At 40.4% G+C, this 26,940-nt stretch overlaps 2 protein-coding genes and 1 long non-coding RNA gene across 3 annotated transcripts in view; 1 reads left to right on the top strand and 2 right to left on the bottom strand.

Moving 5' to 3' along the window:
- Positions 1-3,585: 3,585 nt before the first annotated feature.
- LOC116900520 lies at positions 3,586-6,375 on the bottom strand. The gene is made up of 2 exons (XR_004387935.1): positions 6,143-6,375; positions 3,586-3,727 (listed from the first exon to the last, which is right to left on the bottom strand). It is a non-coding gene; the product is annotated as an uncharacterized LOC116900520 (long non-coding RNA).
- Positions 6,376-7,016: 641 nt separating this feature from the next.
- Positions 7,017-24,916, top strand: Eif3m (eukaryotic translation initiation factor 3 subunit M). Its single transcript, XM_032903843.1, has 11 exons — positions 7,017-7,146; positions 9,429-9,561; positions 10,460-10,598; positions 11,244-11,367; positions 11,617-11,711; positions 18,006-18,089; positions 19,015-19,114; positions 19,725-19,806; positions 23,161-23,304; positions 24,238-24,298; positions 24,721-24,916. Exons 1-11 carry the CDS (start codon positions 7,105-7,107, stop codon positions 24,839-24,841), a joined length of 1,125 nt encoding a protein of 374 aa, XP_032759734.1. The 5' UTR covers positions 7,017-7,104; the 3' UTR covers positions 24,842-24,916.
- A 512-nt stretch (positions 24,917-25,428) lies between these two features.
- Positions 25,429-26,940, bottom strand: part of Ccdc73 (coiled-coil domain containing 73) — a 94,614-nt gene continuing 93,102 nt past the window's right edge. The window contains exon 17 of the mRNA XM_032903842.1: positions 25,429-25,675. Within this exon, the coding sequence (XP_032759733.1) occupies positions 25,454-25,675 (222 nt within the window). The 3' untranslated portion in view covers positions 25,429-25,453. The remainder of the gene's footprint in view (positions 25,676-26,940) is intronic.

The following is a 26,940-nucleotide window of genomic DNA, read 5'->3' as shown; positions in this document are numbered from 1 at the left end:
TCAAACCAATATCTAAATGAAGTGACCGTAGCTCAATTAACTGTTGACTAGGAAGGAATTTCAATCCAGTACTATTCCTATCAGTCTAGGTTTTCAAAATGGATGGGTGGTGTTTGTACAGCAAACAGCCCAGGAAGGTGGGGGGCAATGTTTTCCTACCAAGCCAAGGGCAGCCATGTTTACTGTGCCTTGTAAATTATTAAGGTCCCCTAAGCTTTAGCTCTGTGGCTATAAAGCAACTCACAGCTGGGCCTATTCACATAACCCCCATGGGAACCAGGGGCAGAGGACTGTACTAACGTCCAAACCTTGGCAACTCTGAGGTGAGGTAACTTTTAGGAGGTAGAACCCAACACACAATAATTAGGTTGTGAGGTCACAGGCCTCGGATGGGAATAATGTTGATTTCTCCGGTGGGTGAGTTGTTACAAAGCACATTGACCAACACACACACACACACACACACACACACACACACACACACACACACACACACATCCCTGGCCTCTTCGGTCTGCTGTCAGTTTCCTTTCTGTGGGACACAGAAAGTAGAGAGTTCACTGGTACAGTGATTCCTTGATCTCAGCCCTCTGGAACTATTAGCTAAACAAATCTCATAAAACACCAAGGCCCAGGCCTTTTGTGGTACCAATTAAGATAGTGGTGCTTGGGTATTCTGTTTTACCAGTCATCTCTACTCACAGAGTGACCAGCTCTAATTTGAATTTACTTTGTCCTTAGAGGCTTTGCTGACAGGAGCAAGAAATAACCAGGCTCTGACAACATAAATTAAAATCTACTCTTTCCCTAACAACAACATAAAACACCGTGGTTTATGTCCCAAGAAACAAAAGGAGACAGTTTTCCATGGAGAATGTTTTTACACCGTGTAACCAGAGTCCTGCACTTTGCGGCTTGTGAAATTGGGTCCTCATTATCAAAACTTCACCTCTCCCCAAGCCAGTGCTGTATTTTAGGGCCTGTTTCTTGAAGCCCTCCAATTCTCACACATGTTTTCAGTAAGACTGGCAGAAAGTGACAAAAGGCAAATGGACATAAAGTGTCTTGCACAGATAAGTGGTGTGTTCCTGAAAAACTCACAAGGCTGGAGATTCATTCCCCTGGCTGATAAGGCAGTTCCCCAGGGAGCAGGGACCCGGGTTGCTTTTAGCTTTTGAGTGCATTCCCTGGCTTACAGAACTCATCTTCCATTTGTTAGCCTGGGGTTGCAAAATGGCTGCCTCACTCCCAGTTCCCATTTACACCCGATGTAGGAAGGAAAGAGGGGAATGTTAAAGTGTCCCACAAGGTATATCTGGTTCTTTTTAATGAATTTTCCAGAGTGTTCCACATATTAATTTTCTGGTTCTTTTACTGACCAGATGTTACAGCTCCAGCCCAACTGTAAGAAACAGTGCCCCTCTGCTGTCATTTAGTACACTATTACCAGGGCTCATGCCTATGGTAGCATGTATGTCTTTTAGCCCTTTTTATTGACATTCTATTGTGCAAACATGCTATGTTTGTGTATCTACCAAATGATGAACATGGCTACCATATATGGACATTTTGTCCTTTATAAATAATGCATCCGAAGACATGTATGTACACATGTAGCCAAAGCTTTTGTTTTTTGTTTTTCAGTCCCAGTAACTACACTCAGGGTTTCATCTCTGCCACAAAGCTACCACCTCAGTTCTCATGCACCAGCATTCGTATGAATATAGTCTTTGTATTTCATGCAACACTTTTGGATATATACCTATGGCCAGAATTACCATTTCACCTTTTTGAAAAATTGACAAACTATTTTCCAAAACAGCATCCTGCATTTTATATAGCTGTTATCAGGGTAAGCATGGTGACTCACCCAGTGTGCACTACATAGTCTGTGTGTCCTTCTAAGCATATTTATACTTCAATACAAAGGTTTAAAAGTACATATTCTGTAGCAAGTGAGCAGTTCTCGTTCATTCATTCATTTAGTCATTCATTCATCTATTTATTTATTTATTTATTTATTGGCTTTTCAAAATAGGGTTTCTCTGTGTAGCCCTGGCTGCCCTGGAACTTGTTCTATAGACCAAGCTGTCCTTGAACTCACAGAGATCTGCTTGCCTCTGCTGCCTCTGCCTACTTTGTGGGGATTAAAGATGTGGACCACCACCTCCTGGCTCACACATTCCATTTTTAAAATGAATTCACCAACAACCAAAAATAAGAGATAAACAGAAGTTTTTAGGTGTGGTAGCCCTACCCACCCCTAACCCGTTAAGAATATTTGCTGGTGTGTTCTTATGTCTTCTGATAGCAGCTGCCTAAGTCCTCTGAATGTGTGGATTCACCTTAAATAATTTTTTCTTTACTTTCATTTTCCTTTCTTTTCTCTTTTTGAGATAGGATCTTATTTATTATGTAGCTTTGGCTAGCCTAGAATTCTCCATGTAGACCAGGTTGGTCTCAAACTTAGATCTACTTGCCTCTGACTCTCTCTCTCTCTCTCTCTCTCTCTCTCTCTCTCTCTCTCTCTCTCACACACACACACACACACACACACACACACACAATTTAAGAAAGCAATAAGGCCAGTAGGTTCTTGAGCAGGAGGGAAGGACCTACTACTGACCGTGAGTGGCCCCTGTCCAATAGGCCACAGGCCCAGATGGGTCAAGAGGCAGAAGGGGAAGTTGGATTCTTCATGGCTGTTGAGCCCTTTGTGTTTGCCACTGCTGCAGAATTCAGGCTGCAGCTACCTTAGCATTCATGAGATTCCCTCAGCTTCCAGGCAAAGCTGCACTCTCCAGTTCTCTCACTCTGAGGATTTAGCTCCTTAGACTGAGCAGCCCCTGGTCTCCTCAGCTCTCCAACTTGCAGACAGCCATCAGGAGCCTCCCTAGCCTCTGATGGTGGAGGCTGATCTAATAAATCACATCCTGTAATTACACATGCATTCTCTTGGTGCTGTTCCTGAGAACCTTGACAAATTCAAGCAAAGCAAGGCTATGGTTGGTGGCTCAGAATAGTAAGGTTTTTTTCATCCAACATTTAAAAATGATTGGTATATAAATCTCTTGTATTTGTATCATCTGCTGTCACTAAAGCTCTTGATGAGAACAGCAAATTCTTCCCACTGGGCTACGCATGCCTTTTCAAAATCACTGTAAAACCCTGAATGATAAAAATGTCTTCTTCAGACCCAACAGATTCCTAGATGTTTCCAAGACGGGCTATGACACGTGACATGAAGAGGCGAGCCTGAGGCATTTCCCTCCATACGCTGGCTGTTGTGAAGATGGTTCTTTCTGTGGTCAGTGTGTTTGGGATGACAAGTTCTGAACTGGTTCTGTTGTAGCTCATGTGTAATCTATTTCGGTAAGGCGCCAATCAGCTGAACTCAACGTCATTTGTTTCCCTATAAAGTCACTGTAATCGTATGCTGCCTCACTAGTATAAAACTTAATTATTAGCTGTAAAACTCTGAGATCCTAAAAGGATAGTAGTGTTCTGAATTCAACATTGCATGACAACAGCGAGGGGAGACCAAGATTCCCACCATAAATATACACAATAAAAACCAGTAACATGCACTTACATAAACAAGCCTTTTATTTTCAAAGCAATGACTTCAGGGTTCAAACTTTCTTGAGTCGGTCAAAATTAGGTTCCTTTGTTGTGAGGCAAAGCCCATGTAATAGCACATGAAAACAAGATGGAGATTTATTTCCTCCTACGTTAAAACAAACCCAGAGAAAGGCAGTCATGGTTGGAACAGCATCTTCCTGGCATCAGGATAAGAGCCCCTTCCGCCTCTCCCTGCCACTGTGACTTTTACCTTCAAGACCACAGCTAGGTTTCAGTTGGACTGCTGCAGCTTCCATCATCAAAGCCATGGTTTATACATCAAAATAAGAAGGAGGACAAGAGCAAAAGAGTTGGCTTCTAAGTACAGTGGTGCCTTTTAAAATTTAAGAGCCCCTCACCTTGCTGTGAGATGGCAAATTGTGTAGAAACACTTGGCAAGCCTGAGTACCTGAGTTCAATTCCCAGAGCCTGCAGTAGAAGAAGTTATCCCCTTGACACCACATTCACACGAATGTGCCCACAACCCTCCACCGCACATACATACATATATATACACATCCCCCAGAGGGAAGCAGGTATGACAAATCCAAGTTTTTCAGAATTTTTAATAAGAAAGAATGAAGAATTAAAAATAAAAGGAGGGCTAGGAAGATGGCTCAGTGTATCAGAGCAATTGCTCTGCAAGCACAAGGACCTGAGTTCGAATCTCCAGCAGGCACATAAAAATATATGCAGGTAATTCAGAAAGTAGAAATAACGGAGTCCGGATTTCAGGATCAGCTGTAGCTACACAGTAAATTCAAGGCCAACCTGGGCTAGTGAGAGCTCACCTCAAAAGGAAACAGGCAGCCACATCAGCTAGAAAAAACCAGCTTTGCCTTTCAGAATATATAGGGCTTTGTTCAACTTTCTGCTCCTTCTGTTTCGGGATGTTCTGAGGAGTTTGAGAAAGCCTCAAGAAGGATAATGTAGTAGTGAAGGTGGTAATTGTGGCATTGGCAGGGGTGACTCTTTACTGCTATTGACACACCAGTGACCCCCCATTTTATGTCAGGCATCAAGTTAGAATCAGCTAACTCCAGTTTTAACTGACTTGAAGCTTTTTTTTTTAAGCATTTAAAATGCTTCCTGCCATATAGTAGACAGCATTTCTAGGGTTTTTTTTTTCCAACTAAGAAATGAATTTGACAAAAAGTATCATTGAAAAATTATAAAGGACTATGCTAGTTAGTTTTATGTCGATTTCACACAAATTATAATTATCTGAGAGGAGGGAACCTCCATTGAGAAAATGCTCTATAAGATTGGGTTTCTAGGGAAGCTTGTAAGGCGTTTTCTTAGTGACCAATGGGGCAGGGCCCAGCCCATTGTGGGTGGTGCCATCCCTGGGCTGGTGGTCCTGGGTTCTATAAGAAAACAGACTGAGCAAGCCATGAGGAGCAAGCCAGTAAGCTGCAGACTCCATGGCTTCTGCATCAGCTCCAGTCTTGACTTCATGCAGTGATGGGCAGTGACGGGGAAGTGTAAGTCAAATAACGTTTTCCTCCCCTAGTAGCTTTAGTCATGGTGTTTCACCACTGCAATCATAACCTTAATATGACAGTTTATCACTTAGTGATAGAAAGCCTGCTTAGTACACACAAAGCCTGGGGTTTGATTCTACCACAGCAACATAAACAATAAACAACTCACAGGCTTTGATTCTGTTCTCTCTGGTAGGCAAGCACCTGTAACAGTGCCTGGTGCATAATTATGTCAGAGAGATCAATATGATTTTAGTGAAAGATTAAACATATAAAGACTCAAATAATTTTGTCTCTATCCTTTTGTTACCTCCCTCTCAAAAACCCTCTGAAGTCACCTTCTTTTATTTCACAAAGTCATAGACTAAAGCAAGTCGGTAAAAAAAATTTTCATCAAGAAAATGAGAGCATAGTTGAAAAATATTAATCTCAGAGAAAATGTCACCTTTCAAAATTCAAAGCAGAGATTGCTGTGGTGGCGAGCAGGGCTCTGCTCCAGCGTCAGTGCCCGGCTGTGGCCTAGCTAACTGGTATATTAATATGTTTACCGGGCCATTAGGTATCTTCTCCAACCTAAAATTCTGAGACCATTCTGATATGTTCTGGCTCATTGCCCCACTCTCCCTTACGTCCTCTCCTCCTCCCCCCTCAGAAATCTGCTCCCCTCTTTTCAAGCAGTCTCTCTTTTTTTCCTTGCTCATTCTACTTTGTAACCCAGCATTCCAGGAAGATTGTCTTAGTTTGCTTCCCATTGCTGTGATAAAATATTGGCCAAAAATGACTTGGGGAAGAAGGGTTCACTTTATTGGACAACCTTTAGGCTAAGCTCCATTGCTGAGCGAGGTCAAGGCAAGAACCCAAGGCAGGAACCTGGAGGTGGGAACTGAAGCAGGGGTGTACTTACTGCTTACTAACTTTCTCCTTGTAGCTAGCTTGGCTTGCTTTTCAATACAACTCAGGGCCACCTACCCAGGGTGCCACCACCCACAGTGGGCTAGGCCCTCCCATGTCAAGAAGAAAATTAAAGAAGAAAATACCTGACAGGCCATTTAATGGGGGCATTCTAGCAACTGTGGATACCATGTGTATAATCTCTAATAAAGTCTGTCTTTACTTTTCAGCCCACTTTTAAATTGCATTTCCCCTTATTGTTGCATTTTCAACGTTCTTGGTCCTCCATGGCTCCAAGTTCTGCATCCAGCTTCAATCAACTGCAGACTAAAGTATTCTAGAAACATATCTGTACTGAATATGCAGACTTTGTCATTCCCTAGAAAACAAAGTACACAGAGTTTACATTGGATTGGGTATTTTAAGTGTCCTGGAGATGACAACGTACACAGGAAGATATGCAGAGGTTATATACACACACTATGCCATTTTTATATAAAGGTCTTGAGCACCATAGATTATGGCATCCTTAGAGAAGGGATCCTGGAATCAATTCCTAACAATACTGAGTAACACACACTGAGATATGCATTCTGGATAAGTCCTTACTAGTTCAGTGGGAGCATTCTTTGAAAACTAGTCACCCTTACGTAGCAAGAAATACTGCCTAGTAACTGGACCAGCAAACTGGGTTGAAACATAACAGAAAAAACCCAAAAACTTCCAAGGCTTTAGGGGAAAGGGGCCATCTGGAAAGATCCCAGAGTCGTCAGAACTCACTAGGTTCCCGAAGCTTTGGCCGAGGTAGGTTCCCATAGCTGCCTGAAGCACAGTTTGACTCGCAGGCAGCCAGCGGGCAGAGGACACTTCAGCCCAACCCACCTAAGTTTTGGGGAGAGGGAAGGGTTTCAGGTAAGAGCCAGGCAACAGCTAAAGCAGAGAATTAGACTAGAGGCTGCGGGGAGGAAGTAGAATTGCGGGCCCCGCCCACGAAACCCGCCCCATCAGGCTGACCCGGAAGCGGTTGTGCGTAACACCGTGTGGTACCGCTCCTTTTCCGGTCGGCGTGGTTCTGGAGCGGAGCGTCTTCCGCAGCCAGGCCTTCACCATGAGCGTCCCGGCCTTCATCGATATCAGCGAGGAAGACCAGGTGCACGTTGCGGGACCCGCGGGGCGGTGGGTGCGGGAGATGCCCGGGACCGAGCCCATGAGGTGGGAGCGCGCTCTCCTAACCTGGGTCTCGGCGCGTGCGCGGCCGACGGTCCGGACGCGGACCCGGTGGGCGTCGGGACTCATCCGGAGTCGCCGATGTCGACCCAGAACTTTCCGCGGACCCGGAACGGTGTCTGCGAAGTTCGCGTGTGGCCGGGAGAAGCAACTTTGAGCGTCTAAATGTGGATGTTAGTGGGCCACAGGCGAGAGTGGCCTGTATTTTACTTGTTGACTCGTGTTTTCTGTTCCCATAATCCCACCTGTCAGTCCCAAGCCGGCTGTGAGGCAAAAGCATCTGGCGGGCCATCCTGGATACTTTGAAGTTCACTAATTGGGGTTTACACTAAGGTGTACAAGACAGATGGCTTCTTGTTTTTCTTGTTACAGAAGTTTAATTGCTGGGATGACAGTCTTTTCATTTTCTATAACCAAAATTTTTGTCGTTTGCATTCTCACGCTGACCGAAACTTAGGGTTCCATATGTTAAACAAGAAGGAGAGGAAGCTATGCACACATAGGATACAGGAGTATTTGATAGCAATGGTAGCTAGAGTTCCCAGGAATTAGCTAGTATTTACCTATCCAGGGTATGAATAGAGACTTTCTTGTCATTTGGCCACATTGTCAAGTGTCTTGTGGTCAGCAAGAATGGTATAAAAACATTAAACGTTTACTAATTCTTAGAAAAAGGTTTGTAAAGCAGGAAGTGAACAAATGCTTCCTTTAAATCTTGGTTAGATTATATATTTGTGTCATAAAGAAAAAATGATTTCTTGTGTTTTGTTCTTTCTAATATGACACGAGTTTTCAAAATAACCTTTTTTATAATGCCATGCCACCTTCTATATGAAATTACTGTGCTATTGTTTGGAAAAATAATTCCATCAGATCTACGGGTTTGTTTGGTTTCTGAGGTAGCTAAACACATTTGTGGGATTAAAAATGTTGGTTATTTCTCCCAAGGTTCTTTTGGCTTTGTTGAGATAATTTGACATCCGTGCATTTTCTATCCCCTCCTCCTGTTTCCCCTTTTGACTTTTGGGAAATGTTTCACTATGGTTTGTTAAACCTTGGCTGGCTGGGAACCTATAGAGATCTCCCTGCCTCTGCCACAAGGTCTGTGGCCACAGTTGTGCACCACTTCACCCTGCCCAGCACCTCACCCTGCCCAGCACCTCACCCTGCCCAGCACCTCACCCTGCCCATCATCTCACCCCTGCCCAGCACCTCACCCTCACCTCCCTGCCCAGCACCTGCCCATCACCCTGCCCATCATCTCACTGCCCAGCACCTCACCCTGCCCATCATCTCACTGCCCAGCACCTCACCCTGCCCATCATCTCACTGCCCAGCACCTCACCCTGCCCATCATCTCACTGCCCAGCACCTCACCCTGCCCATCATCTCATCGCCCAGCACCTCACCCTGCCACCTGTGCATTTTCTAAAGGAATACTTTATACTCTACTGTTTTAGGTTTTTATTGTATTAGCTGTAAAAGTCATCTACATTTATGTTTCACTGTATGAATGTCAAACCATCAAAGGAAAAAGTAACTAAAGATCATAATTAGGAAGTAAAGTAGGAAACATCCAAATGACTTAATTTAATAATTATTTTGATAGTACCAAAAGTGCTTTCCGACTCAGAGATCCACGTTACATTTTAAGATACTTGTTACACACTGCATCCAATTTGATACACAAACATTTTAATGCAGGCTACACTGACAGGCATTATCTTTTTATATTGGTATCTCCCAAAGTGCTTGTGTCAAATGGTTTTCAAGTTATTAGGAAATGATTAGCCTATTGTCTGGATGATGACTGATTTTTAGTAGTGCTATTTATATATACATTTGACAGCAATAAAAATTTCATTTATTGGGAAAAAAACCCTTCGACTTTGCCAAGTCAGATTGACTTCTCTTTAGTCCCCATCCTTCCCATTGGAAACCACTTAGGTTAAATAAGGAAGAAGCATTTGCTACAGACTGGAAGTCCAGTGGATACAGGTGATTGGAAACCGAATATGATCTTTGTGAACTGTGTGCCTGCATGGACTTTGTAGATAGGGGGGAGGAATCAACACAATTTGAGGGCAATTGAGTTAGCAGTTGGATGGTAACTTTGCAAGCAGGGAAGATGGGTTTGACATTATGTTTTGTCATGTCAGTTTTACAAGTGGATTTAGAGATTTAGCAACCCTGTTTGATTCATAGGCCGCTGAACTTCGCGCTTATCTGAAATCAAAAGGAGCTGAGATCTCAGAAGAGAACTCGGAAGGTGGACTTCATGTAGACTTAGCTCAGATTATTGAAGCCTGTGATGTGTGTCTGAAGGAAGATGATAAAGGTTTGTTTTAATTCTTCAAAGTATTTCTTACTAGTTCTCATAAGAGAACTCTACCTTAAAATTTTTCTTGTCAGTTATATACTTTGGTTTGAGACTTTTAAGATTTTTTTAAGCAGTGTGAAGGGGAAAGAATACAATAAAAAATGCATTATGAAAATATTTTTAAATATTTTCAAGCAGTTTTTAATGTAATCTTTTCATATAATTTCAGTTTTTTTTTTCTGTTAGACCTGTAAAGTAAGCCATTCTGCGGAAACCTTTTGAGATACACACACACACACACACACACACACACACACACGTATATATATGTGTTTCTACATATACTAGATGCTGATGGTTTTTAAATGAACTGAAGAGGGTGTTATTTCAAGTAATATTTACTTTTTAGACTGCTCCCCATTTATTGAGATACAGCTAGAGTTTATGTACTCTGAACTCTGCAGTATTTTTTATAGTATGAGGATTAAATTTTGAGTGCAGTTAATATCTGTAATCTTGAAAAGGAGTTAACCAGCTAGGAATTAAACAGACCTTCATTTCTATTTAATTCTCTACCTGAGGTACAAAATTTTCTTCAGTTGAGACATCCTGATCCAGCTAGTAATTTCATGATGATTGGATATTATGTCAATAAAAACCGTAAAAGAAAACATGTGGGCATGTGAATCACGCACCTGCTTTCTGAATGTGGCTCTTCAGTAAGTGGTGCTGGTGACATGTTAATTCATGGGTGCTGTATACTAAAGCTCTCCCTGAAACCAAGGTCTTCTCAAACTCTCACAATAGCCAAACTATGTATTTTAAGCATCTTTGTATTGAAACACTAGAAGTACATGCCAAATTAGATGTGCTGAACATTGTGTCTCTGCTGATTGTGCTCTTGATGCCTGTGTAGATGTTGAAAGTGTGATGAACAGTGTGGTGTCCCTCCTGTTGATCCTGGAACCAGACAAGCAAGAAGCATTGATTGAAAGTCTGTGTGAAAAGTTGGTCAAGTTCCGGGAAGGCGAACGCCCATCTCTGAGACTACAATTGTAAGTTTAAGACTGCAAGACTGCAGAGTACCTGAGTTTGGTTCTCAGCATTCATGGCAGATGCTCAGCTTCCCATACCTCCAGCTTTTGGGAATCTAATACTTCTGGTCTCTGCTGGCACCTGTGCACCTGCACACACACACACACACACACACACACACACACACACACACACACACACACACACACACACACACACACACTTTAAAATAATAAAAACTTCTTAATTTTATTTTTTAAAGATTTATTTTTTATTTATTTTATGTATATGAGTACACTCTGGCCTTCAAATACAACAGAAGAGGGCATCAGATCTCATTACAGATGGTTGTGAGCCACCATGTGGTTGCTGGGAATTGAACTCAGGACCTCTGGAAGAGCAGTCAGTGCTCTTAACCTCTGAGCCATCTCTCCAGACTTTTTTTTTAAGAAATGGCATTCAAAGGACTGTTTGTACGGTATAAATTGTGATTGTTAGAAGGAATTCTGGGATTGGACTGTCAGCAGCTTTCTGTCTTGGGCAGTCACTCAACCCTTCTGTGTCCAGGTTCCCTCTTTTGTAAAACTAAGTTATTATTAGTGCTGCCTTGTATTTGTAGTAAGAGCAGATAACCTCAATTAGTTCTTTGGTTGTTTGTTAACCAGGCTCAGCAACCTTTTCCATGGGATGGACAAGAATACTCCTGTAAGGTACACAGTGTACTGCAGCCTCATCAAAGTGGCGGCATCATGTGGGGCCATCCAGTACATCCCAACGGAACTGGACCAAGTGAGTGTTGTAGTTAAGATAGTAGCAGCTGTGTGTCCTGAACTTGACTTTGTTTCTCCTTTGGGGAAGTGTGGGATATAGTTTTTGATACAGGAGCTTTTGTAACCCAGGTAGACTCAGACTTGCTGTGTGGTTGTGGGTGAACTTGAACCCATCCTCCTGCCCCTTCTCCTAGATGCTGAGTGCACTAAACTGAATACATGCTGCTCAGCTCTGTTAATAAATTCTCTCCTTTCATAAATCACGCAGGTGAGAAAGTGGATCTCTGACTGGAAGCTCACCACTGAAAAGAAACACACCCTCTTAAGACTTCTCTATGAGGCGCTTGTGGATTGTAAGAAAAGGTATTCAGAAATGCTGCACTGACTGAATCCCAGTTGTTCATTAAGTAGATGGGCATGTTTCTTGAAGACAAGTTTAGCTAGTAGTTTTACTTTGTTCTCCATAGCTATCAGAAATCTTTAGCTCCTAAGTTAAAGGCTTAACTAGTAGAGAGCTGGAGAGGTAGTGTAATTGGTAGAGTGCGGGGGAAGGGAAGCCCTGAGTACCATACCTGGAACCACTTAAACCTACCAGGTGTGGTAGGTTGTGCCTCTGATGCTGGTGCTGGGGAGGTTGCAGGGCTAGGAGTTGAAAGCCATCCTCTGAGGTATATACATAGTGAGTTTAAGACTAGCCTGGGGTACATAAGTCCCTATCTTTTAAAAAAATTTTTTTTAATTTCTTTTTCTCATCTTTAAACTTTTCAGAAAGCAAAACTTGATTTTGTTTTAAAACAGTTGTAAACGCCAAAGCTATATATATGTTAAACAGGTTATTTAATATTTTGATAGTACCAGGATGATGCTGTCATTTTCATTAAGAGGTGGTGTGGGCTCTGAGAAAGAGAGTTATTCTGAGCTGAGAACCACAGAATTAAATGAGTTCTTTATTCTTGGGTTCTGGCAAGGTCATGCTGTAAAGGCTTCTCTCTGTTAACTCATCAAACCCACTGGCCAAAATACCTTCTATTCAATATCCTAGCTTTAGGTGCCTGCAAACAGTCAGCCATGTCGTATGGTTGTCTAAATGAAAGCTAATCCTAGCTACTTTATGTTGTGGGAAATATTAAAAAAGGAAGCACCATCCCATGCTACAGCCTGCTACCCTGGCCCCATCTGTCTCGCTGCCTCCATGCTAGCCCCAGGATTGCTATGTTCCCATGGCTGGTCGCTGCCACACCTGCCCCATGCAGCCATTCCCCCCTTGTGGTTATGGTCACAATTCCCAGTAACCCGGCAAAATCAAAACTCTAGAGGCTTGTAATTTATCAGTCAGATTTATATCAGTAAATCCTCACCCCACAAAACATCCACACAATGAACTCTGAGCCAGTTGATATTGATATAAATTGCCTACCTAGATAAGAGAAAGAGAAATTATCCTAAAACCCTTATAAGGTGGTCATAGCTACCTGTGGCTATTTAAAGCCACACGGTCATCCTTCTCTTCCTCCACCTTCCTTCCTTCTCCACCGTCTGTCCTCTCTGTCTCCAAAATTCTCATCCCGCCTCTCTTTTTCATTGCCCAGTCACAGGCCTTACCTTATCTTGTACCTGCCCTCACCTGCATATAGACATCAACCCACAGTTTACCTAGCTTTTTCTTACGTGTTTAATGCTTCTAAAAACAAAAAGAACACTACACTCTTCAGTTAATTTCCTTACACAAATTTCATAATCGCTTTTAGTGCTAGTTTTGGCAAGATTAATTCAGTTGTTATGTGGTACATGGTAAATATTTTCATACTGTTTAAGAAAAATTACAAGAAGATATGTGATTTTGGTGTGAAAGGTTTTTGTTTTTTTTTTTTTTGTTTTGTTTTGTTTTTTTTGATGTGTTTTATAATAAGCAAACAGTGCTTACTTTTGTAGTCTGTATTCAGGAGCAGTGGGTAGTTTACTCTGTGCTGGCCTGGTTGTGACAACATTTTAACCAGTTGGCAGTAAAAGGTTGAGAGGAAGTAGTTTACTTTGAAGACTTCCAGATGGAGTACATGCTGACAATAAAAGACACATGCATTTTAGTGTACAGGCTGAGGGTTCAGGCTTCTGGGGTTCAGATCTTGAGTTTATTTGTATGGCCCTGAGCAGAATAGATTGCTTAGTGTAGCTGTAGTAATTCAAAATGGAAACAATACCCTACTACTCCTTACCTCAGGTTCTTAAGGACATTATATATGGAGATTTAAAGGCCTCATTACTATGAAAACTCTTATTAATGTTGAGGAGGACTATCTTCCCCGTTGCCCTTTCAATTTTAAGCTTGCCTTTAGGAACTGATTTTTTCCCAGCGCAGTGGTCTTAGGTGATGGGTGTTGTGATTGCCTGTGAGTGTAAGGTGCTTGCTGGAGTTGATACCTCCTCTCTGGGGGTTTCTTCTTACCATTGCGTGATTGGCTCAGTGTGGAAAGGAAATGGTGAGCTCTAGAGCTATTCTCAGAGAAACGGAGTACGTTAGTGCCATCTACCAGGACTACTGGGTGTGTCCTGGTGTCTGCATACTACAAAATGCTTAACCACAGCTGAGTGCTTTTTCTCTTTTTAAAAAGTTGTATTATTAGTGTGGGGGCGGGGCGTGTGCAGGAGGGGCATTGGAGTGAGTGAATGTCAGAGGACAGCTTGGTTAACTCATTTCTCTCTTCCACCTTTCCCTGGCTTCTGAAGGTCTTCCACAGATGCCACTTTGCAGGGCAAAGTATCTTTGCCTTTTGAGCAATCTCACATGCCTCAGTTTTACTCTCCTTGAAACAGTTTTACAGTGAGTTTTGAGGCTCCCCCTGGTATCCTTCTCTCGGTCACAGCTCTCTGTCCTACCTATTCTGTTGCGTTTGTTCTCTGTGGTTTGCCTGCTTGCTGCATTGTGAAGAGCCAGGGACTTAGGGTATACCTTGGGTGGGCTTGTGCTTTACGTTGGTAGTTTATATTTCCTGCAGCACATTTGGCATTTGGGCCTGCACCTGTGCCCTGACCAGCTAACATGGCCAGTCCCCAGTCGCAGCAGGTCCATTTGTTCCCTCAAATGTCTCTAAGAGTGCTGCTGCCTAGAGCAGTTTTCTTATTCTTAAATGTTATCTACACATTGATGATTTCGAGTTTTTACCTCTTCTGCTGCTTCTTTGAATGGTGTCCATTCCTATTTAACATCTCCCATAGAGTGTATCAAAGGCTTCTTAAACTTGATAGTTCCAAAAGTTAACCATAGATTTTCCCCCCCTGAACTCAAGAAATTACCATCTCCATTTTTCCAGTTGATTAAAACCAAAATTTAGAATTCATCTTTGACCTCTCTGTCTAATATCCATCAACAAACCCTCTTGGCTTTGAATAAATCTAAAGTCAGCATGTCACTTCTATTGCTAAGTCTATAGTCTAAGCCACTGTCCTTTCTTTCTTTAAATTGCCTACTAACTAGTCCTTGTTTTGATCTTTGTCAAACTGTTTTTTCTTAACACAGCTGCCAGAAAGTTATACTTAATATGGATGATCAGATTGTTTCTCCTCTAGAGAGAACCCTTCACGGGCTTCATTCAAAGCCAACTCTAGTCCCATGGCACTGAGTTTCCCCAGAATACTGCCTAGGTATCTACGTGGCTCCCCTTCCTCATGTTACTCAGTGGTTCTAGGTATTGGAAGGTCCTTCTTGGCCTTCTATGTAGCTAGTAGCCCTCCTCCCCGTCTCTTTTGCTAGCAGGAATATAATATATTTAATGTTTAGTTTTATCTGCACTAGAACACATCACGAAGGGAGAGACTTGTTACTAGAACAGTTGCCAGTAGGTAATTGTATATATGAATCAGATGAGTGGCTGTTGCCAATTCATCATGGCCAAGCAGTGGCTACAAGAGGCAGAGATGTGAGTTTCTGTCCAGTACTAGCTTGAACTGGTGAGGATATGCCTTCTAAACGTTTCCACAGTGTGACACTTTCTGGATCTCTTTGTAAGCATGTAAGCGCTCTTTCTTCTAGTGCCCTGCAAGAGTAGTTTATGCTCCTAATTTCTGAGCCATCGCTCCAGGCCCTTTTTCACATCTTTGGAATAAAAATCCATGTCTGTAACCCAAGCTGCTTTTACAAGAGTCTTCAGATCTATATGTGTGAATGTTTTCTGTTTGAGCTTATGTGTATAGCCCATGGCACCATAAACTCAATGTAATCAAAATGAATTGACATTTCTTTTCTTAGTTTCTGTTCCTTATCAGTAAATGTCATGATGATGATTTCATCCTCACTTGCCTCTCTCCATCTTCTGTGATCACCATACCTAGTTATATCTGCCTTTCCAGTGCTGGGTCTACAAACATCACCATTGTTTGTCTTGTTACAACACTCTTCAAAGTAGTCTTTTGTGTTCTCTGATGAACATGATTTTTCTCTGAAATTTCAGCATGTTGTATAGTTTTTTTCATTTGTTTTGCTCTAGTATGAAATCCTTAATGTGGCACATTTCCAGCATAAAGTCTCACCTACTGTGCTTAGTGAATAATGAAAAGCTACCTTATCAGTGTATAGTGACAGACTACAATAACTGTACTTATATATTCTCCCAGTGCGTCTCTTGCACACACATTGCACCTAGGTCATATTCTTGTTTTTCACACCATAGACAAGGGGACTTTTATCCGGTCAGGATCACCATGCATTTTCTAGTCAACACAGGAGCTGGTACCTGCTTATATATGACTTATAAGGGGAATGGTGATTGTTTTTTTTTGGGGGGGGGTGCCTCTATAGATGTGCCTTGGTGCACAGGCAGACGCCACAGGACAACTTAGGAGAGTCAGTTCTTTCCTGCTACCATGTGAACCCAAGGATCAGACTTGGGTTATCAGGCTTGGCAGCAAGTGCCTTAAACCTGAACCACCTCACATGCCTATGTTTTAACATTTTTAAGTGGTTGAGTGAGAGAAAGCCATATGAAGAGTAATGTTCCATGACATGAACATTATATAGAATCCACATTTCAGTATATGAGAACTTATTGGTGTATATCTATGCCTGTTCATGTGCACATTCTCAAGCTGGCTTTGCCAAGAATTGATAGAATAGAGACCCATTAGCTTGCAAAACATTTAAAAACATTTACTGTCTTACCTAAGAAGTTGCTAAGATTTATTTATTTTATGCATATGAGTACACTGTCGCTATTTTCAGACACACCAGAAGAGGGCATCAGATCTCATTACAGATGGCTGTGAGCCACCATGTGGGTGCTGGAAATTGAACTCAGGACCTCTGGAAGAGCAGTTGGTGCTCTTAACCACTGAGCCATCTCTCCAGCCCCAGAATGGTCTACTTCTTAGACTTTTTTAAATGTGTGTGGGTATTTTGCCCGCATGTATGTCTGTGTAGCATGTGCATGCCTACATTTTAAAAAGTGATGCTAGTTAGCTAAGCCCTTACATATCATATGTCATGCTGTACAGTTTAAATGGAGTATTTGATATTTAATAAAAAGACTTGTAGTTGTACTAGATTGAAATACACTGTGGTTGCTAAGACTAGAAGATATAGTGTGCCTGGAATGGCGAATAGATAATTAACTCTGCTAGTACACGAGTTTCTTAATGCTTTCCTTTGGATTTCTGTATTATAGTATAGCACTGTGTTTCAAGATGTTAAATGCCACATAACTGCATACGCACGCGCACACATGTATATACATACATACGTACATACATGCTTGCGTCCATGACAGCCCAGGTTATCAGGCTTGGCAGCAAATGCCTTAGACCTAAACCACCTCACATGCCTATGTTTAACATTTTCCATCTGTATATAATATACATGCATCATTGAACTAAGGCAAACACAGTTCCTACTGTGTTTCTTAGATTGAATGCAGTTAGGAAGGGAAACAATTTCTAGAAAAAGTGGGGAAACCCAATTTTCCTCAGCTTAGCAACAGTTTCTGAACTAACTGAAAATTCATCAAATTAAAGGAAGTAAGAAAGGCAACAGTAAATGCTGGGCTTGGTTGCTTATTTTTTGGAGGTACTGCGAATAGAATCCAGAGCCTTTCAGGGGCTTCGCAAGCACTTTACCATTGAGCTGCATCCCCAGCCAGGATAAGCGTGGATATAAGCCTCCAAATTGAATAAATGTGCTTAGTTATTCTACCCTTTTATGATAGTAAAGATTGACTGTCCACATAATTGTAAGGATAATTTATATCAGAAAGCTATTCTAAGCAGTGATTTAAATGCTTGATGATGGCTGAGCAGCCACACTCTGCTAACAGCCTACCGTGACCTTTATACCTTTGCCAGGCAAGTCATCTTGCCCTGCCTTCCGCCTTAGCGTGTTTTATAGCAAGACTAGAGGGTCAAGGGAGATTTTCTATTTTAGGGTCTCATACCTGACATACCTTCAGAGACTATAAAGTCACCCCCACTTTGCCCTTACTTTTTTCCCTTGCCTTTTATTTTCTTCATAGTATTTAATTGTTATTTTTCCTCAGTTATTTGACAGGTTCTGTGAGGTTTTTTCTTTTTTAAATAAATAGCCATCTTGGTCACTGTTTCATGTATGTATCGGTAAGTATTTTTAGTAGAAAGAGTGATTACCAAATTCAGACCATTGAAATGATTCTCTTTTAGTGATGCTGCTTCAAAGGTCATGGTGGAATTGCTTGGGAGTTACACAGAAGACAATGCTTCCCAGGCTCGAGTTGATGCCCACAGGTAATATTGAGCATTGCTCCAGTGAGCACTTAACCATCAGCCTAGAGATGAGCTAGACTTCAGTGCAGTAACCTCTGTAACAGCTAGCAGGCCAGAGCTGGTCAGTAGCCTGTTCAGGGTGAATACTGCATGTGAAACAGCACTTGGTGTTTATTGTACAGGCTTGTGTTGTTAGAGGCTAATAAGTATAACCAAAGAATTAGAACTCACCTTCGGGTCAGTTTTTCTTAATAGGGTATATAGAGGGAAGAAAGTTTGTTACTTGGCAAAATTTAGCCATTTGCTAGTGAGAAAAGGACTTTGTGCTATGTCATTAACATAAAATGAGGCTAAAATTAGGTTTTTATGAAATTTCTGTAAAGGGTTGTTATTGAATGTATACTTGGACATGGCAGAGGTTCCTGCTTTGGAGTTAGACTGCCAGTGTTTAAGCTTTTACCACAGAACTTAATTGGCATTTGCTAGATGAGTTTCTTGTTTTTCTCATATGTCTTTCATGAGCTCTGAGATGGCGATGAGAACAGTGTGTTAGGTTGTTGTAAGGCGAAGTGGTCGTGGGAACAGTGTGTTAGGTTGCTGTAAGGGTAAGTGGCCATGAGAACAGTGTGTTAGGTTGCTGTAAGGGTAGGTGGCCATGAGAACAGTGTGTTAGGTTGTTGTAAGGGTAGGTGGCCATGAGAACAGTGTGTTAGGTTGCTGTAAGGGTAGGTGGTCTTGGGAACAGTGAGCTGTTTGTTGCTGTTGTCTTACAGTTGTCAGAGCACACCCTCAGTAAAATAGTATTGACCTATTTTAACCTGAATTTATATCCTGTTCATCCTATATTGAACTTAGATTACCAAATTAAGTATATTTTATGATCTATGAAATAATCGGCAACAAGCTAGGATTTCAAGGCTCGCTTACTTTCTGTTTTCTTATCAAGGTGTATTGTGCGGGCACTGAAGGATCCAAATGCCTTTCTTTTTGACCATCTTCTTACTCTGAAGCCAGTCAAATTTTTGGAAGGCGAGCTTATCCATGATGTAAGTAGTTTCTCTCTTGATGTGAATAGTGTTCTCTCCCGGGTCTTACATACTGAAGCAGCAGCCCTGCCTTGTTTTGTATTCATGCAGGAGGTTACTGGAGAGATCCTACCCTCTCTTGGGAACAGAGCTTTCTCCATCCACTGAACACTGTTCCTTTATCTTCTGTCTTGGCCTGGCCATTTCGAACTTCGCTAATCACATTTCTTTTTATTACTTAATATCACTACCCCAAATTAAAATATAAAACCCAATAGCCAGTATTGGTCATTACCAATAGCCAGCATTTGGGAGGCTGGAGCAAGGAGATCACAAGTTCAAGACCAATGTGATATAGCAAGACATTCTCCAGAAACAAACAAACAAATCCCATGTTCATAGCTTTGAAGTACGATTATTTTGTATTGTTTTCCATTCGGGCTAAAGTAGCTTAGAGCTCAGTGTACTTCCTGATTGGTTCATTTTTTTAAAATGAACTAGATGGTGTTTGGGCAGTATGCTGGTAAAGGCTTCTACATTAAATATGGAGAATTATTGTTAGAAGTTATAAGATATCCCGAGTGTTCATTTAGCTTCTGTCTTGATACTGTTTTGTCTCTTATCTCTGTAGTTATTGACCATTTTCGTGAGTGCTAAATTGGCATCATATGTCAAGTTCTATCAGAATAACAAAGACTTCATAGATTCACTTGGTAAGTGTTGAGTATTGATTGGGTTGGTTTTGTATTTGGTTTTTTTTTTTTTTGTTTTTGTTTTGTTTTTTTTTGAGGGAGAGACACGAATGAGCATGGAGCCATCACACCTGGCATAGAAGTACTTATTTTAAAAGCTTTAAGATTTGATGATGAAAGGCTAATGGTTTCGAATGAGATACACACACACACACACACACACACACACACTTTACATTATTGCTTAGATACATGCTAATGTGTATAAACCATAGTTGCAGAATTATACCAGATTTCTCTCCCCTTTAATAAATAATATTCCATATATGGTTGAGTCCACTGCCAAAATGAATGTGTAGTGGTATTTACACAGTAAGGAAAGTTCTCTGAACTACATTTTGAAGACAGCATAAGAAGTCTTGATTTTGTCTTTGATGTTCTTTTGGTTTCTTCGGTTTTGTATTTTTATTAAAATGTTGTTATTGGTGTGGGTGTGTGCGCATCTCCTACTGTGTGGGTTCCAGGTATCGTGCTCAGGTTGTTAGGCTTAGTAGCAAGTGTCTTTCCAGGCTGAGTCATCTTGCTAGCCTTTGAACAGGTTTTAAATGTTCTTAAACCACTAGTTTTTTTAGTTTTGTTTGAATGCTTAAGTCAGCTGAAATAAAGGGACTTTATTTTTCTGGTAGGAAGCAGTTAAAATACAGTAGAGGTTGTTTTGTGTTTCGTACTAAAGTGGAGTGACTAACCTTATTGGCTGTGTGAGGTGTGGGTACTAAAGAGGACTATTGGAATTTACTTGACTGAACTCACTTTGTAGTTTGGTCAACTTTATTCCTGTCACCTGTACATTTTGTACAGCCATTGGTTTGGGGGAAGGTTGACTTACTTGAACATACAATGTTTGAAATATACCAAAATTAGATGGATGCATGAAATGTCTGTAGAATGCTTTGCCAGGTGCACTAGACCCAGAAAACCACATTCTGTCCCAGTTAATTTGCTTTGTGGCATGAAGCTGTGTGATGGAATGTTAATGTCAGCAACCTCTTTATTTACGCACCAAGGCAAAAGGAGTAGTAATTAACACTTTGACACTCCCCCATCAATGTGTAATTGACTGTTTCAAAGGAGCACTGGTTCATAAGCTATTGCATGCATTAAAACTGCGTTTTCTATATTGCAGCATTTTAAGACAAGGGTCAGTGACAATGCAGAAATTGCTCAATGATGCACATTTTTTTATTACTGCATTAAGGTTTTGACATATTAGTAATGAATAAATGTTTCCATAAAATTAGATTTTTTATAACTTTAAAATTGAAATACGATGGAGAGCCCTGAGCCTTCCTCTGGGAAGGGAGCCCAGTTCATGAACCAAAGCACTGCTGCCTTCAGATTTGTCACTCAGGCTTCCCTGAATAATAGTTTGCTTTTACAGAGATCCTAAAGACTATATTTCCTTCCTTGTTTAAAAGTAATGGCTATAAATGTGGTTTTTAGGCTGAAATAAATGATTTCATGTAGTTTGTTCCAGGAATAATTTTCATTCCTTTGATATATTTTCATTTATAGTAGGGGTTCTGCACAAGAGTATCAGTAAACTATTTTAAGAGTATTTTTAGGGACTAGAGTGATGTCTCAGTAAGTAAGGTACTTGTGCAAGTGTGAGAACTAGGGTAGGATCGCAGCACTTCATGGAAAAGCTGGATGAGTCTGTGTCTGTTACCAGTGCTGGTCATGCAGAACCGCAGATCTCACGGTCAGCAGAGTAGGCAGTCTGAGTGGTCAGATCAGGTTCAGTGAGAGCCCTTTCTCAAGAAAGTGGAGAAGGGAGAGTGGAGGCCGCACATAGCTTTACCCACCTATTCCACAAGCACGTGTACTTGTATCTGTGCATGCAGTTTTTAATCAGACCCTCAGAATTTGAAACCTCTACATTGTGTTTTCATAATCAGAGGACTGTTTATGCACATATAACTGAGAATGCTAAGGGATTATTGAGAATTTTTAAATATTATTTGATAGGAACAAATTCCTAACTGCTAATTTACTATGCCAATTAGAAAAGATATTCCTTAGTTTACCTTTTGTTTTTGAATATCTTCAACTAGAAATTTGCTTTTTTATAGATGCCTTAAAAGAAATGCTGTTAAATAAGTATTACATTCCACAGGTGGCATCAGTTTGTCAAAACATTTTTTTTAATTAACACTGACAACTTGGGCCAATTGTATCATCATCTGTGTCAACCAAATTGCCCTAACATGTCCTCATGTAATCTGGTGTTACCCAGTTGCTACCTTCTTGCTTCAGAAAGTTAATCACCATCCGATTTGCATTTGTTAATTAGGGTTAATGTGCACTAATTGATTTTTTTTTTGATGCTTGCAGATTAACATTAAACTCAGCAATACTTACTTGTGTACCTCATTCATTTGAGTTATGATGGTCATGTTTTTGTTGAATCTGTGCCAAATCAGAAGTCTGTATCGCAATTACAGCTAATTAACAGATGATCATGTCCTATATTAACAGGCTTCCCTAGTCTTCCAATAATACACGAATGCTATGTCCTTTTATTAATGTGTGCTTAAATAACTTACAATACACTTGAGATAATGTTGCTTTTTAAAACTTGTTTTGATAATACAGTGCTGTCAAAACGAGTACATAGCATTCAGCTGTATTCATTGCTTACGGCTTGTTAAAGATCCAAACAGCAAACCTTTAATTCCAGCACTTGGGAGGCAGGGGCAGGCAGATCTCTGTGAGTTTGAGGCCAGCCTGCTCTGTATGGTACATTCCAGGACAGCCAGGACTCTGTAGCGAGACCCTATCTCCAAAACCCCAAAGACCTTCAGATTATTTAGGTTATTTTGAGTTTTTACGCTGTTGTGTAATGGGCCTAAATTCTCTGGCTGTAATTTCCACTTTGTGACTATAAGTCAATACTTGATCTTTGGGTTTGATTTTTTTTTTTTTTTAAATTTAAGAAGAAGAAGATAGCTTATTATATTTACTTCCAGGTCTAAAGGTTTTTGTGATCTTAATAGCTTGTAATAGTGTATATCATTTGAGATTATGATACAAATATTAAATGATTTACATAATTTTATTCTTTGGCCTTATCAAATATATATATATGTGTTAAAAACATATTTGTAGCCCATGCTTAACGTTAGACCTAAATACCTGTATTCTATTGATCACTATAAAATATGATAGTTTAGAAAAAATTCTAAGTACTATAAGGTCAAATATAATTTGTCAGGTTTGCTGTATGTAAGTGCTCACACATAGTGACAACAACTGCTTAAGTGTGATTGTGGAAGCCTTGCATGGACACTCAACAGAGTTCACTGTTCTGTAATTTAGGCTTGTTACATGAGCAAAATATGGCGAAAATGAGACTCCTCACCTTTATGGGAATGGCAGTGGAAAACAAAGAGATTTCTTTTGATACAATGCAGCAAGAGCTACAGATTGGAGCTGATGATGTTGAAGCATTTGTTATTGATGGTAAGGCAATAGAACATGGCTTTCTAGAATATAATGTGGATCATTTTATTTTGAAGTGAGCCTTATGCTAATAAAACTGGGTTGTTTGGGAGTGGATGTGTGTAGCAGATAATTGAATTTATTTGTAGTAGAATGAAATGGCTTTGGTTTTTTTTGTCCGATGTTTCCCTGGGTGTGCTAATGCATGCTTGTAATCTGAACATTTTGGAGGCTGAGGTAGAAGAAGTACCACAAGTAAACCAGGGGTACATAGCAAGACTGTCTCAAAACAAAAGAGCATAGATTTTAACCCACATCTTCCAGTAGGACAGGAATGTGGACATTACCTGTGATCATAAGGGTTAAACACTTTACTGCAAGTAGAGTGATGTAACTGTTAATGAAGCCTTTTAATTTCGAAAGTTGGAAAGATTGTATAGTTAGTAAAATGTGTAGAACTTGGTTTTTATACTTGGCTTGGTTTCTAATAATCTTAAGTTGCCAGTAGTCATCTAAAAAAGGAATACATTATTTGAAAGTTAATCCTCCCCATAAGTTACTATAGGACAGAATAGAATTCTTTGTTTTGACCTGGTCAAAACTGTGCCCAGGCTGGCCTTGAATTCAAAACAACTCCCCTCTTCCTAGCCTCCCAAATGTTGAGATTCTAGGTGTTAGTCACCACACCTGCATATTCAACTAGCATCTCCAGCACGAACATTCTAACACTGAGTAGTTTGTTCCAGCAGTCATCAGACACTAAATTACATAACCTCCTTCCTGGTTGCATTTTCTTCACTAGATTCAAAGAGCTGGGCTGTTTGTTTGTTGGTTTGTTTTTTAAATAATGTTACCAGCACTGTACGAGTTTTATTCTGGTCAATTTGGTCATACCTCAGCTGTTTTTTCTTAGAAATTATATATATAACTAACACAAAAAAACATCTCTTTCAGCTGTAAGAACTAAAATGGTCTACTGCAAAATCGATCAGACACAAAGAAAAGTAGTTGTCAGGTAAGGCCTGCAATATTTTATTTCTGTAGGACAATTTAGTTTGTTCTGATTATTTCACTTGAATGTTTAGAGAACCAAGGTAGTGTTCTAACCAGTTGACTATAGTTAAACCATGGCTGTTTATCATAATTTTATTAAGGTTCAGACTGAATGTGATTAGCTTATTTAATGAAAGAGTCCTATTTTCCAGCACATTTCATTTAATGGCTAAGTACTGGCTAGAATACTAATGACTTCGTGTCTGCTTTATAGACGTTGAGAAGAGATCTATGTGGTAAAAGAGTTCCTAAGAATAAGCAGCTCATGCTTAAATCCTCTTCACCTCTAAATTGTATTTATTTTAATTTGAAGGTTCAACTGTGTAGTATTTTGGAAGAATACTCAGCACTTAGGTTGATTAATATTTTGTTCTTAATTTTTAGTCACAGCACACATCGGACATTTGGAAAACAGCAGTGGCAACAACTGTACGACACTCTTAATGCCTGGAAGCAGAACTTGAACAAAGTGAAAAATAGCCTTTTGAGTCTTTCAGATACCTGAATTTTTATGCAAATAATTTTGTTCTTGGGGGAAAAAGTTCTAAGTCATAGTAAAACATTATCAACTGAAATTTGACTAATCTGGCTATTTATTCTCTCATTTTTAAGGAATATCACCAACTCTGGAAAAAGTTAACATTTCAAAGGGCCACTTAGTCTTAACCATATTTGAAGTCTTTAAAGAAGGGAACTAGTGGGGGGGGGGGAATGATACCTTCGGGGCTCCACCTCTTAAAAAGAAGAGAAAGGTGGAGTAGGAAGGATCTGTGTAAGAGGATACTGGGAGGGGTTGGGATAGCTCAGTGGTAGGCTTGCCTAGGAAGGCAAGGCCCTGGGTCGGTTCCCAGGATACTGGGAGGAGGGGCTGATACTAGGATGTAAAGTGAATAAATGAATTTAATAATAATAACAAAAAAGGAACTAACTGCTTTGAAGGGAATAAACAAAGGGAAGACAAGTTGAAGGTGCCTAGGTACTGACAGCAAAGCTCTGCAAATACAAGATGGTGTCTTCCTTATAGTAGAAAAAGTTGAAGTGACGACAGCTATAAACTTACATGAACAGTCCTTCGCCCCACTGCATCAGCCTCACTAATGAGAGCATTTATCAATACTTAATCAATTACTTTATCCAGCATTTCTTCTACTTTTCGTCTTTTGGGCTGGTTGTCATTTTCTAAGCTTAGTAACTTTCCAATTTCAGTTAGTTGGTTCATCACAAGGCTCTGCCAGTCTTTCTTACCAGGACAGAAGGTGAATGGATCCAGGGTGTCTGTAACCTTGCTCGTCTGGGAATGGCTTTGTTGCACAGTTGAAGTCAAAGGCTCTGCTTTCCCCTAGGAAGATCATGTTTATTTTACCACAAAAATTATCACGCAAAATCCAGAACCCCTGCAGTTAGTGTAGACTAAACTCATGCTGACTCAGAATCACTGGGGCACTTTGGCAGTAACAGTCCCTAGTGTGAGTCCCAGACTTATGTAGTAGTTCTTGTGTCCCAGGGACTCCACAGATATTTTCTGAAAGGTCTTGCTTGAACTTATGATGAAATAAATTTCAAACTGTACAAATAACTGTGAGTTTGTCTTTCATATCTTGCTTTCCCAAAAATATCTGTTTTCTGTCAAAGTAGATTAGAAATTCAAACATAAAAATTAAAAATGGCCTTTCCATCAGGCTTCCAAACTGTTTTGAAGAGCCAGAGAGAACCCTGGAAACAATTTGAAGTGATTTTTATGGGGGAAAAAAAGGCCCTCTGATAAGATTTTCAAGTCTTTTTTTTTTTTTTTTCTCAAAGAGAAAATTAGGTAGCTTTAGGATAATGGTTACTGTGTTTTTGGTGTGAGAGGTTTATGCACATTTTATAAATACAAAATTTACATTAAAATCCTAATATTCTAACATAATAGTAAGCATCTTGTTATAAATCTAAAAGTCCTTTTTAAGATTTAGATCATAGCAGTTTATAGTGGAAACATTTTTTTCTGGTCTTAAAAATTAGACAGCACCATCATATTCCATGCCCCATGATTTAGACTAGAGTAAGCCACTTAAAAGGAAACAATCACTTATCACAAAAGCAGGGCCTATTTTTTGTTGATTCTTGTGAAAACCTTTGAGGTGCTCGACATTAAGGTGCTTATTACCAAAGGTCTTTTGGTAAGCATGGCATGTGTCTAGCATTATCTCATTCTAGTGGAGAGTAATGGAGTTTTAAAATGAGCTTAGGTGTTTTTAAACCAAAGTTCCCCCGAGAATTGCTATATTTCCTAAAATTCTGTAGTCATTCCCTACCCCCCTCTAAATTCAGGAAAGTCCTATTCAGCTGTGCTAGACCTTGGTTTTCATTCAGCTTCTTAAGATTTTAGACACTACTACTAATTATAAAATTCAAATATGGCATGAAATTAAAATGTATGGAAGTGTATACATCTGCTAATGTCTGCTGTTTGTTCAGCGTAGCCCAACCAATCCCCGAATCCCATACACGGACAACACACATGTGAGGGTGGGGAGTAGACTCTAGCTCTAGCTGAGGTAAATGACTCCGCTGCATGATCACAGTGTCCAGTGCAGCCCTCTCTGGCTGTCCTGGAACTCA

This window comes from Rattus rattus, chromosome 5, assembly GCF_011064425.1.
Source record: "Rattus rattus isolate New Zealand chromosome 5, Rrattus_CSIRO_v1, whole genome shotgun sequence".
NCBI lineage: Eukaryota > Metazoa > Chordata > Mammalia > Rodentia > Muridae > Rattus > Rattus rattus.
Note: the sequence above shows the minus strand (reverse complement) of the source record. Positions and strands in the feature narration are given on the sequence as shown.